Raw genomic sequence first — 14,002 nt, 5'->3', positions numbered from 1 at the left:
CTCTAACTATACTTTCAGCAGGCCAGATACCTAGTTCAATGTCAAATTTTAGACATTTGAATGAAATCTCTCTCTTTCTCTCTCACACACACTCCTTTCTGAAGCTGTGGGGCAGTCCATCAGGTGAACAGTTGCAAACCTTATCTGAATCTGGATTATGAGAGCAGTTAATTTGGATGTTTTTCCAGACTTTAAAGACCTTAGCATCATTAACCACTTTCCAAAAGAACAAAGGCACCAGTTAAGTGGCACCTTTTTAGGAAATATCTACCAGCAGCTACTCTTATCTTAGACTGCTTTGGGGGAGGAAGGCCTGACTATACAAAGAGAGCCAGAAGTTGCAATGGAAGTGTCTCAACATTTAAAAAATCTGTATAGTTTGCTGGAGCCAAGATTAAACATTTATCCTTCCCTTGCAACCACTTTGGTTTCCAGGGAACTCACTGTTACGGCTGAGGCAGGCTGAGGAGAGGTACATCCGTAGATACACACATAACACACACCAAAGTTAACTGAAAATTTTCAAAGTGCCTTTTTATGCCTTTGACTCAAAAGATGAACACATTTCAAGGTGACCCAATCCTCAAGTGACAGACAGTGTTTTAAAAGGGCCAGAGCTCTCCACTTAAACAATTTCTGGTGACATGTTTAAATCGCATCCTCAAGGGCTCTGTCTGCTGTCTCATTTACTAGTCTTTCTTTCCTGGCAGAGGCATCCCATTTTAAATAAGTGCTTGAAGTTTTTCTTCCTTCCTAATAATTAAAATCCATCGGGCTTAGATGCTTTAAAAAAAAATGTTTTTTAACTTGGCAGGCACCACGGAGGACTTTTAATTATTTAATTATACAACAAACCCAAATTATTACTTTATAGTTTTTCTATTTATCAAACAGTATCAGAATAATAAAAGACAGCCTCATCATTTATGCTTACAAGCAAAAAGTAAAAGACTTCTAAGATAAAATCAAAGTAGTTAGCATTCACAAAAGGATGACCCACTTAAAATCTAAAATGTACATAATTATTAACTCAGTGTATGTATTTCATACATAGGCTATGAAGGATTTTTTTTCTTTTTTCATGAAAACATTACTCTTAGCCATAATAGTATAATGAGATTACACTAGATACCTGAAAATTGAGTTCCTACAGTTAATGAAACATGCCGGGCTGCTTTTGCTACTGCCTTTGCAGAAACTACTCCATCAGAAATATCTTCTCCAAAAAAACCTCCCCTGGACCATCTGTGAATTCATCTTTATCTTTCCAATCCCACCACGTTCCTGTTGTCAGTTTTACCATACTGTATGTGATGATTTACATAAACATCTCCCTTAGTTGACTGTGAGTTCTGGGAAAGCAGAGACCAGGTTCAGGCTCACCTTGGCCATGACCACGAGCAGCAAGTAACAAGTGCCAGGAACAGCAGGCACTCCACTGTCCTACACTGCTGGGGTGGGGCACTGGAGAGGAGGTAAGCAAGGCAGTCATTTGAGCCAGGTTGAAATGGTGTGCACCACCATGGCCCAGAGTGAGCCAAACAGCATGGGGGCAGCCCAGAGTCCAGACAGAACAAGGAAGGGATCTGCACAAAAAGTAAGCAAGACAGGGATTGGAAGCGCAGGCAGGGTAAGAAGGATATCTACCTGGAGAGGCAGCCAGCCACAGAGCTCCACAGCCCCACACTAGGGTAACAGGGAGAATCCTGTGGGCGGCAGCCTGCTGAGGCCAAGGAAGCACCAGCCGGATGAGGAAGGCAGCCTCATAGGAGGGAGCCCTAGCACAGGGGTCAGAGCCTGAGAACAATGAGAAGAGCATCTGCTGGGGTCAGGGGAAGCACAGCCCTGCTTGTGGAGTGTTTTACACATGAAAAGGGAAGAAACTGGAATAAACCCTGTGGTGATGGACCAGAATTGGAGGCAACAGTGTGAACTCACAGTTTTCACTGCGTACAGAGAGATGACAGGTAGATGAATATATAAGTGTGTATTCATTCATTTTTCAGCTCTCCCAGCTGAGGGCCTTGGGAACAGAGACACCCATCACAACGAGCATACTTAGTGCTCAGATCTTGGTTTCTCAGTATCATTATCCACTGAAAGAACTGCTCCTTGGAGAACTGGCTGACCCTGGTGCTGGGAAAGGGAAATTCTAAGATAAGCCAGAAACATCTTGTTGAAACACCCACTCCCACTCAAGTCGGTGGAAAAACTGTCTTCCACAAAACCAGTCCGGTCCCTGGTGCCAAAAAGGTTGGGGACTGCTGGTGTAAAGCAAAGGGCAAAGAACTTGTAATCAGAAGTTCTACATTTGAGTCCTGACCTCAACTCTTACCAGTTCTGAGGTATTAAGCAAGTTACTTGTGCTTTCTGAGCCTTAGTTTTCTCATCCATGAAATGAGAATAATGCCTAGCACAACGGATTCCTGGGAGAATTACAAGATTATGTCAGTAAAAGTACTCTGTGAAACCTAAAGTAATATATGTATGCTAAGTATTAAGTATTAAAGAGGAAAAAATATTAGATTCAGACATAAAATCCATATTAATTTAAAATTATGCAAATCAATTTTATTGTTTAAAGAAATCACAAGTTAACTCCAGTTGGGAAATTCCCTGCAGAAATCTACAAATTTTTAAATTCTCTTACCACCTGAGCTAAGAGCTAGTGTCAAATTTTCATGTGCCACCTAGTGAAAATATACTGACTTGACTTATGTTTTAGTTCTGGTTTTTTTTTTTTTATTTCAGTAGGAATTGACTTTTGTAATTTAAAGACAAATTAAGCCCTCTGTCTCAAGAAAAAGAAATATGGGGACTTTGTAAGGTGATATTTGGTCACTTCTCACTTGTGACCCATAGATTCCTTAAATTGTTTATCTTGTTTACAACTAAAGATATTTCAGTTCTATTTTTCAAGAAACTACTAAGAGAAACTCCAGATACAGAAATCCAGGTCAAAAAAAGTCACTCCAAATTAACAAAATTATAAAATATTTTACTACTTATACTTAATTTTTTTTTAACCTAAAGAACAACAGTCTGGCACCGTGACTAGAGCCTATATTCTCAGCCACTTGGGAGGCCAAGGAGGGAAAACTGCTTGAGACCAGGAGTTCAAGACCAGCCTAGGCAACACACCAAGAACCCACCTCTTATTGTAAAATTTTTTAAAAAGCATACATCAAGAAACAGGTTTGGGCTGGACACGGTGGTTCACGCCTACAATCCCAGTACTTTGGGAGGCCAAGGCAGGTGGATCACCTGAGGTCCAAGAGTTCAAGACCAGCCTAGCCAACATGGTGAAACCCTGTCTTTACTAAAAATGCAAAAACTAGCCAGGTGTGGTGGCACATGTCTGTAATCCCAGCTACTCGGGAGGATGAGACTGAAGAATCGCTTGACCTCAGGAGGCAGTGGCTGCAGTGAGCCAAGATCGCGCCACTGTACTCCAGCCTGGGTGACAGAGCAAGACTCTGTCTCAAAAAAAAAAGACACAGGATTGGTTTTTAAACTTAGGAAGCTGAGGTCAGCCCAAGGACTGCAGTATGAAAGGTGAAGAAAACTGCAAGAGACCAAAACAAAGACAACACAAAGAAAAGCCCCACTCTGTTCATCTGGAGGTCACTCCTTGGTCACCATCCCATGATGCTCTGAGGCTCATCAGTATATCCACATGAAGCAGTTACAGAAGAAGTCTGGTTTTAATGTGAAACTTCACTAACATCTAAACCTACTCTCATAATCTACCAAAGTTTGGACTTTTCCACTCTCCCTCAGGATAAACTCCATCTTCTCTGAAACAAACTGCAATGGTTAAGATGTGGGTTATGGCAATAAAACAATAACCTTTTACGTTTTAAACAGACAAATGAAACCTAAAAGAGTAACATTAACATTATTCACCAGTTATCTATTTGACTTTCCTGGCATTCAGGTGTAGTACTCCCAGTTAGCACGAGTAGACGCAGTGCGGTGGTTTAAGCATGCAGCATGATTAGCACCAGATCACCTGGGCTTGAATTCTGGCTCTGCCACATTAGCTGTACCTAACTGGTTTTTGGCAAGTTACTTAAAACTCTCTATACCTCAAGTTGCTCATGTGTAAATGAGGATCATAACATCTCCCTCACAGGGTTGTTGTGGACTAAATGAGAATTTCAAGCATTCAGCATAATGCCTTACAAGTAGCTAGAGTTCTATGTTAACACTATCATTATGCCCAGCACCTAAGCACAGTATCTGGCACACAGTAAGTATTAAATAAAGTGAAGAATTATTGTGCAGATAGGCTTGCCTATCATTAAGGTTTAAGACTCCATTCCAGGCTATTCACAGTGGCTCAGACCTATAATCCTAGCACTTTGGGAGGATGAGGCTGGACTATCACTTGAGGCTAAGAGTTTGAGATCAGCCTGGTCAATACAATGACACCCTGTCACTATTAAAACAACAAAAAATAATAAATAAAAATTCATTCCAAAAATTAAACGTTAACTTTGCTGTGGCAAGTCACCATTATCCAAATCAGAAACACTCTGTACCCAAGTTACGCCTTAGCAGGAATGCCAAAAATGAGCTCCCTAAAAATGAGTTCCCTAAGTCCCTAATTCATAGGTTCTTTTAAAAGGAAATTAAAAATTATAATGCACAAGGACCAGGACATTCTGTTTTGACTACCCATTTAAAGCACAGTGTAGGTACATCTATCTAATTTGCAGACAAAAATAAATGAAAAATAATTGCATCTCACACTTGCATTTATTTAAATTGTAGCACTAGCTTGATGCCCAGCTCCTGAACCAGACCTATTAATAGCTCTGTGAAGGCAGTTACCATCCCTGATTATCTTGTATCCCCCAGCCAAGGGTAATACTACCTAGTACAGATTGGTTCTCAATAACTACCTAAATAAATGGGCTGCTTGAAATACAAAATCCCACCAGCCTTGCCAACATGGCAAAACCCCGCCTCCACTAAAAATATGAAAAAATTAGCAGGGTGTGGTGGCAAACGCCTGTAATCCCAGCTACTCAGGAGGCTGAGGCAGCAGAATCTCTCAAACCTGGGAGATGGAGGTTGCAGTGAGCTGAGATTGCACCACTGCACTCCAACCTGGGCAACAGAGGAAGACTCTGTCTCAAAAAAGAAAAATACAAAATCCCATCATGGTTAGTTTTCAGATGCCTTTGAAATTTTCTTTTGTACAAAAGAGTATTTGGATACACGGAGACAAAGGAGGGAGATCCTTAGAAGTCATCTAATGACACCCCCATTCTCCAGACACCCCCAAAGATAACATTTGCAAGGAGGTTACACTGTCTACATCCTTTACAGGCTTCTTGAGGTATCTTTGAAGACAGAAGTAACAAAATTCAATCTTAATAATATTCACAAAGAGGAAGAAGGTGCCGTGCTTCACAGCACCTGTCCATGCAACCATGCATGGGGCCCAGGTAGATTCCCCAGTTCCCCAAGCAAGAAGCAGGTCTCAATTCATTCCTTCATTCAACAGACTTTTTTCTTTTTTTTTTTTTTGAGACAGAGTCTGTCTCCAATCTGTTGTGCAGTGGCACAATTCCGGTTCATTGCAACCTCCACCCTCTGGGTTCAAGCAATTAGCATGCCTCAGCTTCCCAAGTAGCTCGGACTACAGGCATGTACCACCATGCCCAGCTAATGTTTGTATTTTTAGTAGAGAGGGGCTTTCGCCATGTTGGCCAGGCTCATCTCCAACTTCTGATCTGAAGTGATCCGCCTGCCTTGGCCTCCCAAAGTGCCAGTACTGCAAGCATGAGCCACTGTGCCCAGCCTCAAGACATTTTTGAAGGTCTTCTGTGTACCAAACACTATTCTAGGTACCTGGGATACATTAGTGAACAAAAGAAAGATCACAGTGTACACCTACATTTTAGACAATAGTTAAGTGGCGTCTAATAAAATAGAAGAATATCTGTACATTTTAATAGACTACATAGAGCATAACAGTCTAGGCACAGAACTTGATAGTACCTTGGAGATCCTTAAGCTAATGGTTCTCAAACTTGGGTATGCTTCAGTACTATCTATAGGACTTGTTAAAACTCAGAATGCTGGGGTCCATCCTCTAACATTAAAAAAACTCAGAATGCTGGGCCCCATCCTCTAACATTAAAGCTAGAGAGTATGTTCCCTATTTGGAAAACATCTTTCATACATCTAAATGCCAATGTTTTCCTTAAAGAATTTTTAATCATGAAGGTCAGGTTTAGTCTCAAAGGAACTCTTTTTTAGGTGTATAAACTAGAAGTATATACAGTAAATATAAATAACAGTGACTGGATTAGTAATAATTCTACAATATTTCTTGTGCTAACTGTATTTTCTAGAATTTTTACAATAACCATGAATTCCTTTTGTAATAAGAAAAGAGAACAAAAATGTTAATTTATTTTAGAAATTAGTTATGTTTATTAAAAAGACCTTCAATTAGAAAACTATTTTAATGATTTTTTCCCTAGTATATAATTCAAATAACTTATTTTAGCATTTCAGTTTAAACCTGTTTGGATTAAGGATTAATACCTGTGAAGGGGGAAAAAAAAATCTGATTTAACAAAGAAAATAATAAAAACAAAGCTACGATCATTTCAATAGCTGCATAAAAATCACATTTATTATTATTCTACCTGGCAATTACTTATGTCTATGCTTTTACTTTTCAATAAATGAATGGAAGTTATTCTAATTACTGCAAATAAAGAAATTTAAGCCGGGCGCAGTGGCTCACACCTGTAATCCCAGCACTTTGGGAGGCCGAAGCGAGTGGATCATGAGGTCAAGAGATGGAGATCATCCTGGCCAACTTGGTGGAATCCCGTCTCTACTGAAAATACAAAAAATTAGCTGGGCGTGGTGGCAGATGCTTGTAGTCCCAGCTACTTGGGAGGCTGAGGCAAGAGAATCGCTTGAAACCGGGAGGCGGAGGTTGCAGTAAGCCAAGATCGCACCACTGCATTCCAGCCTGGCCATAGAGCAAGACCCTGTCTTGAAAAAAAAATGTAAAAATGGTTTATGTTTTTTGAAAGACAAATTTAAAATGTCTAAGTTTTGGGAAACTTAGGGCACATCCTTGATGTATGCATAATCATATGGTAATATCCCTGGGAATACCAAGGTAAGACACCACCCCAAACCTGTCCCATATTAACCACCTTCAAGGATATTCCAATCTAAGAAATATGCCGTTATTAATAAAGTCCACGTTCCAGAGATGGGACTAGAATTTAAGACATAATCAGCTAGAGAACGGTGACTAAAACAAAGTCAACTAGGTTAGGAAATCAACTGTCTTTAAAATGACAGATTTGCACTCTTACCATTCAACAAAAATTCCAGAACATCTCTTGAAATGCAGACTGTTTTAGTACAAGTCATTTTTAAGGGGGGTGGGGAGGAAGTACCTGTATGCGTTATATATAATTTATAGCCAATTTTCTCAAAATTCGTCCCTAAAACCATAACTCCATATACTATCTATACTGAAGACTTCCTAGATGCCCACGATATACCAAACTACTTTATAGTTTACTTGTATCCTCCCATTTAATCTCGTAACGGCCTTATAAGGTAACTACTACTACAATAACCATTTCACAGATGAAGAAACTTAAACGCAAAGTGATTAATTTGCCCGAAGTCACACAGGTAAGAAGTTAAAGATCCTGTATACACAGATATCCAAGCTATAATACTTAAACTAAGACGCTTAATGTTTATCTTGATCATGGTTTTGCTGTTTGAATTATAAATTTTTCACATTTCAGGCAATATGAACTAAGTTTTCTTGCCAGTAATATTTGAACTAATATAAAAAAGATGAAAACTGGGGAACTAATACAGGTACTTTAACAAATCTTTGTCACTCTAAAATCACACACAATCTGCAGTGTTACACTTTGAGCACAGAAGGCTGACAACTTTTCCACCAGCACGGCCGCAGGAATACAGTTAAAATTATCTACGGAAATACTGCATTAACTTACACAGATACTGTATTAAAAGGAGGAGAAGGAAGGTTTTTATCTGTTTTTACCTGCTTGGGGTTTGTTTGTTGGGGGTTTTGTTTTTTAGTTTGTTGGGTTTTTCTTCCAACCAGGGAGCTAGAGTTAACCAACAAGTTGGAAGGTGATAACCTAATCCTTCCCTACTCCTTCCACATACAAGAGCAAAGCTTGGGTGCAAAGGCCGGCGGCGCGAAAGTGCCCAAGAGTTACGCCTCGTGGGTTCAGCCTTTGCTTGGGGTGGGTGCGGACCCGACGCCACTGCTTCCCGCCCCGGCGAGAACCCCTCGGGGACCCACGGCCAAGGCACTGGGAGGCGGCGGGCCCCGCGCTAGTCCCTGCGGCGCGGGACACGAGGGAGAGGGGATGGGGAGCCCCGCAGCCCCCTTACCAAGATCGGTGCCCCGATTGTGCGCAGACATGGCGCGGGCCGCTCCGCAAATGCCGGCTGGTGGGCGCCCGCCTCTGCGCGGCGCCGGGCCCTTCCGCCTTCCCGCCCGCCCGCGCGCTCGCCCCGCCCCTGCCCGCTCCAGGGGTGGAGTCGCGGGCCTGGGCCAAGCGGTCAGGACCCTTGGCCTGTGGCTCCGCGAGGAAATCTCGTCGCTCCCCTGCCCTGTCTTCTCCACGAGATGCGGAACGGGAGCGTTACCTAGCTCCTGGAAATAATGCTACCAACACCCTTTTAAAAATACTGAAATTGCCAATTGAAACGTAATAAAAAAGCATTCCTAGAAACTTTTAACTGTAAGATTACATAACAAGAAGGGAGAGGATCCAAGTGCAGAGCTCTGCAACTTCAAATCCGAAATGTCAGCAGTAATCCGTATCTTTGTTAGGGAAACCAAGGAGCAATCACGGGCCCCAGGGCACAGTGACTTCTAATCTACACGTCATGAAAAGCAGCAGCTGTGTGGCCTGGAGAAGGCAAGGGCTTAGAAGTCAGTGGACCTGGTTTCTTAGCCTAGCTCCAGCAATAATTAAATGTGTGGCACTGGGCAAATGAACTGCTTTTCTGAGCTTCATTTTTCTCATCTATAAAAGATGACCTTGATACTTTTTTGGTTCTTTAAAATTCTGTGATTCTATAATGGTAAAATTCTTCAGTCTGATTTCTCTGTGACCAAGAAATTAAAATCCTCGAGTCACTCCACAACCTCAATATAGTTAACTTACCTGTACTCACATTTAGAGACACCTCTGCATGAAAGCAGAGTACAGTTAGTTTAGACTTGTCTACCATGAGCCAGTGATTGCGCTAGATGCTTTCATACATCATGCATAGATGTATGATAGCATCTGAGTCTCTGAACAATCCTGCCAAGAATGTATTTTATCTCCATTGCTATACCTTTGGACATCAAAGTTCTGAATAGAAAGGCATCCTGGTATAGTGGAAATATACAGCGGGCTCCAAATAAGCTGAACCCATTAGTGGAAATATACAGCGGGCTCCAAATAAGCTGAACCCATTAACATACCAGCTCTTCCATTTAATACTGTAACCTGGCGGTTCTGGAAATAATAGTCTGCCTACTTACCTGTAAAATGGAGATGATCAAAATATGTTCACCTTGCAAAGCTGTTGAATATATGCAAGGCACCTAGCACATAACATGGCATACAGCAGGTGCTTAAAAAAATGGAAGCTGTTAATGTTATTGTCAGGTTCACACAGTAATTACGGAGGTGTTTTAAATAGGAATAGTGATGTTTGTATACTCCTCTAAACTGAGCTTTCAGCCTTGCCCACACACAGCCACTGTTGAATGTTTCAAATGTGTCTAAATCCTATTCATATATACTATAGCACTTACCTCTGTATTTATGTATGTATTTATTTTTTGAGGCAGGGTTTTGCTCTCATCGCCCAGGCTGAAATGCAGTGGAGTGATCTCGGCTTACAGCAACCTCTGCCTCCCCGGTTCCAGCGATTCTCCTGTCTCAGCCTCCCAAGTAGCTGGTATTACAGGCACACACTGCCACACCTGGCTTTTTTTTTTTTTTTTTTTTTTTTTTTTTTTTTTTTTTTTAGTAGACACGGGGTTTCTCCATGTTGGTCAGGCTGATCTCGAACTCCCGACCTCAGGTGATCCACCCGTCTTGGCCTCCCAAAGTTCTGGGAATATAGGCGTGAGCCACAGCACCCGGGTTAACACTTACCTTTTTTATATTAACCTTGAAAAACAGAAAAGCAGGCCCTGAAAGCCTGGAGCTGGCCTGAAACTCATAAGTGGACCACAGTTTTCCCTGGTTAAACATATACAGTTTCACAGATTGTGAGCATAATGAATCAACAAAAACAGGACTATTCATAATCATGTCTGATAATAGAAAACCATGAATATTGTCCAAATAGCCCCTATCCTAGGTAGTATGACTTCTTTACCAATCAGTTCTAGTTTTGCTCCATTTCTATTTTTAGATAAGAATTAAGATACCCTATTATAGAATTATCACCAGTTCCTACCATCATCCAGTCCAGATCAAGGTCTTTCCTTCCTTGAACTTTCCCCAAATCACCTACGATAGGCCCAAATCCTATGTTGCTTCTAACACCCTCTTACTGAGACACCTCACATTAGGTCCCCATGGCAAGCATTCTCCCTTGTTACAATAAGTCAATAAACCCAACTTTGTCCACTTGGTGGCCTCTGGCTCTAGAGCATTGACAACTCCAGAAAAAACAAAGGCAATAAATGAAATTCTATTTTTAAAAGTAGACACAACTCCGAAAGAGTCCATGCCATTCATTACGTAAGTGTGTGGGTTTCTTAATTTTAAGTTGTGATATCTTAACGTAGATGAAATATCAGAATTAGGGCAGCCTCTTAAAGCAAATGTTTTAGCAATATATCGGTCAATAATTTCCCAAGGACTTTTTCTAAAATAGACCTGTTGAATGTATTAATCTCAAATTAATCTCTGCAGTTTAAAAGTATGTTAATTTGGCAATAGTAGGAGAGACAACAGGGACAGTATGCAAAAAATGAGTTTATTTCACAGAGAAATGTTCCTATATTTCACTTTGTGAAGATTTCTTTTAAATTTATTGCCTTCTGAAACTTTTGAAGTATCTCTAAGGCAAGTCCTCTCAAAGAAAGATTTATAGACCACTACATGGGAATCACCAAAGAGCTTTTTCTAAAGCAGATCTGGACTTCCTCACAGCCCTACTGAATCAGAATCTCTAGGACTTTGGCATCTGTAATTTTAATGTTTCTTCAAAAGATGTGTATTCAAAATAAATGTAAACAACCACAGAGGAGGAGCAGAGGAAAGTAAACTATGCATGCCAATCTGGAGCCATAGCCCAAACTGACTCTTGTAAAATTGCTTTTAAAGTATTACATGTTGTATTTTTTAAACATATAAATTTTGCATGCTATTCCTATTCATTGATTTTTTTCACTGCAAATTTTAAATTGCCAAATAAATTACCTAATTGTCTTTCCACCCTCACTTCTCCTTTAATTAAAGCTCTATGAATAGGTAGTATTTATCTTGAAGCTTCTAAGAACCTACCAGTCCTGGGAGATAGGAGTCAAACAAATTTCAAGTTCCAAAGGGCATAGATCATTTGTGTTTGGTTCATCGTATGTAGGATCTAGTACAGTAGTTGGCACATAGACTATAAATATTTGTTAGATGAATGAGTGTATATTGCTGTCTTTGCTACTTCTCTTATACTGCCTATTGTTTTATCCAGTCAAATCTCATGTGATGTAGTCTCTACTCCTATGATTTCTAAGAACAATTATTCACAAGTTCATTAGGTAAATAACCACTTAGACCAAGAACTGTCAGCCAGTATTTCTAGGTCAGATGGAAAAAAGTGTAGGAGCAGGGAGGACTATAAAAATGTGAACATTTGAGTCAAAATATTTTAGAACTAGAGGGAGACTAATAGAACATCCAATTCCTAGTTCATGGTAAAATTTTAAAAAAAGAATTATACTGGAGTCTTTTATGAAGCTAAATTTATTCAATTTAAAGAAGTCCTTCATTCTCAAACTATGTTGTTCACTACCAGTTTGAATTTTAAAATGTCCTTTTATAACGATTGTGGTGATAATTATTTTTTCTTTTTTAATAGCCTCAGTTGGCAAGAAGCCAACCATTCCATCTCCTCTCTCCCATTTCAAAATCTACTGGTCACAAAATCTTAAAGTTTGGGAATGACTGATAGAATATATAATACTAGCTACTATTAAGTGCTTCCTATGAATTAAGCCCTTTCCATAAATTATTTGGTATTTCATATTTGTAAGATTTTTCCTGAAAAAATCTGTGAGAACTCTTTTCTCCCTGTACAGATAAAGAAACTGAGTCTAAGAGAGATTTGTCTGTAAGTGCAAGAAGACTGCTTAAAACCTGACAATATATAATCATATACTATTTCGTACTCTCTTGGAAGTTAAACTTATTAGACAAACAACAAAAACATCTCTGAAATTCAGGTTTCTCATATATGCAATAGAGATAATTACCTTACTTACTGGATTACTGGGAGAGATTAAAAGGTGACACTTATTTTAACATTAAAACCTAACATAAGGCACTTACATCATTTTCATATTCATCCTTAAACTAAAATCAGTTACTTTCCACTTGCCCATGTTCTATTCTCTCATTAAAGTGATTCAACCTATAAAGTACTATCATTGTTCATTAGCTATCATTTAGATGCATACTTAGGCCTTGTTTCCAAAGGTAAGTTTGTTAGATGCCTCCCAGAACTCTGATATAAAGTCACCTCAGTCGAAGTAAGTGACACTATGGCACACTTGCAATTAAGTATTTGTATATTAAATAGATAACCAAAGAAAAGCTAAGCCCCCTTATCTGAGAATGTTTTTGATTTAAGAATGTTTTGATGGGTATCCCCCCAGTGTAGCAGACATGCACAGTAACACATAGTAACCTGATAGGAACTGCTTTTTAAGGTATTAATCCCCTAGGTGTAAAGCATAAGCAATGTACCTAGTAAAGAAATAATTTCCATTGGTCTTTTTTAATGCCTCATTTTGCTGTTGCTCCCTTATGAAAAACTGCATCCATTTCCCCCCAACCTTGGTCTCAAAGAAAAGGCAGCTAAATACTTCCATGGAATTTGAGCAACTACTAAAAGATGTAATCTGTAATTTGTTACAAATTATGGTCCATCTTTACTATGCTATTTTATAAACATTAAAAACAATGTGTTGAACTTTACTGACATGAAAAATATTCTTAAGAGAATTGAATGACCACACTCAATCCTGGCTTCCTGGAAGAAATCTCTGGATGACACTAAAATAGAGAAACAATTGATTCATAAAAAGGTAAATTACTAATATTGGTAGGAACTTGGGATACCATGACCTTCTAGAAATTAGGACCTAGAGAGGAGACTTCAGAGGATGAATGGATGGGAAGGCAAGTGAAAGCTGGATTCTTCCTGGGTAACTGAGTCTCACACCAGCTGAAGCTATACACAGGTTCACTGGAGAGGTAAGAGCTTTGAGTAGGTTCCTGCCATGTCTCACTCTTCAGTGGAGAATGGCCTGCTGCATATGAGAGAACTGGAAAATAGTCTTCCTGGTCTCACATGATTTGGTGGGGGACTTGTTTCAACAACTATTGAGTACTCACAATATACCAGTCACCTTTCCAGGGAAAGGGAGAGTATCAACGAAGCTGAAAAACATATAACTTCAAATAGTGTTAACAAGTATGAATAAAATAAGACTAAATGAGAAGTGACAAGAGATGGAATACAGACCGGCTTGAGGACTGAATGTGAAGAAAGGATCAGCCACACAAACCTTTAGGTAAGAGTGAACCAAGTAGCAGAAATATCAAGTGAAAAGGACTTAAGACAGAAATGAGGCCACTGTGGCTAGAGCAGGGCAACAAAGAGAAATATGAAAAAGTCACAAAAGGTATCAAGAGCCAACTCACTGTAAGAATTTGACATAACG

The 14,002-nt window shown here is 39.7% G+C and overlaps 1 protein-coding gene across 2 annotated transcripts in view; it reads right to left on the bottom strand.

Moving 5' to 3' along the window:
* Positions 1–8,516, bottom strand: part of DERA (deoxyribose-phosphate aldolase) — a 464,384-nt gene extending 455,868 nt beyond the window's left edge. The window contains exon 1 of one of the 2 annotated variants that reach the window (XM_012447615.2): positions 8,434–8,516. In XM_012447615.2, coding sequence (XP_012303038.2) covers positions 8,434–8,464 — 31 coding nt within the window. In that variant the 5' untranslated portion in view covers positions 8,465–8,516. The remainder of the gene's footprint in view (positions 1–8,433) is intronic. The other variant, XM_064377711.1, reaches the window with a different exon arrangement.
* Positions 8,517–14,002: the final 5,486 nt, after the last annotated feature.

Source organism: Aotus nancymaae, unplaced genomic scaffold, assembly GCF_030222135.1.
Source record: "Aotus nancymaae isolate 86718 unplaced genomic scaffold, 86718_ANA_hifiasm-v0.15.2.pri h1tg000016l, whole genome shotgun sequence".
NCBI classification, from domain to species: domain Eukaryota; kingdom Metazoa; phylum Chordata; class Mammalia; order Primates; family Aotidae; genus Aotus; species Aotus nancymaae.
Note: the sequence above shows the minus strand (reverse complement) of the source record. Positions and strands in the feature narration are given on the sequence as shown.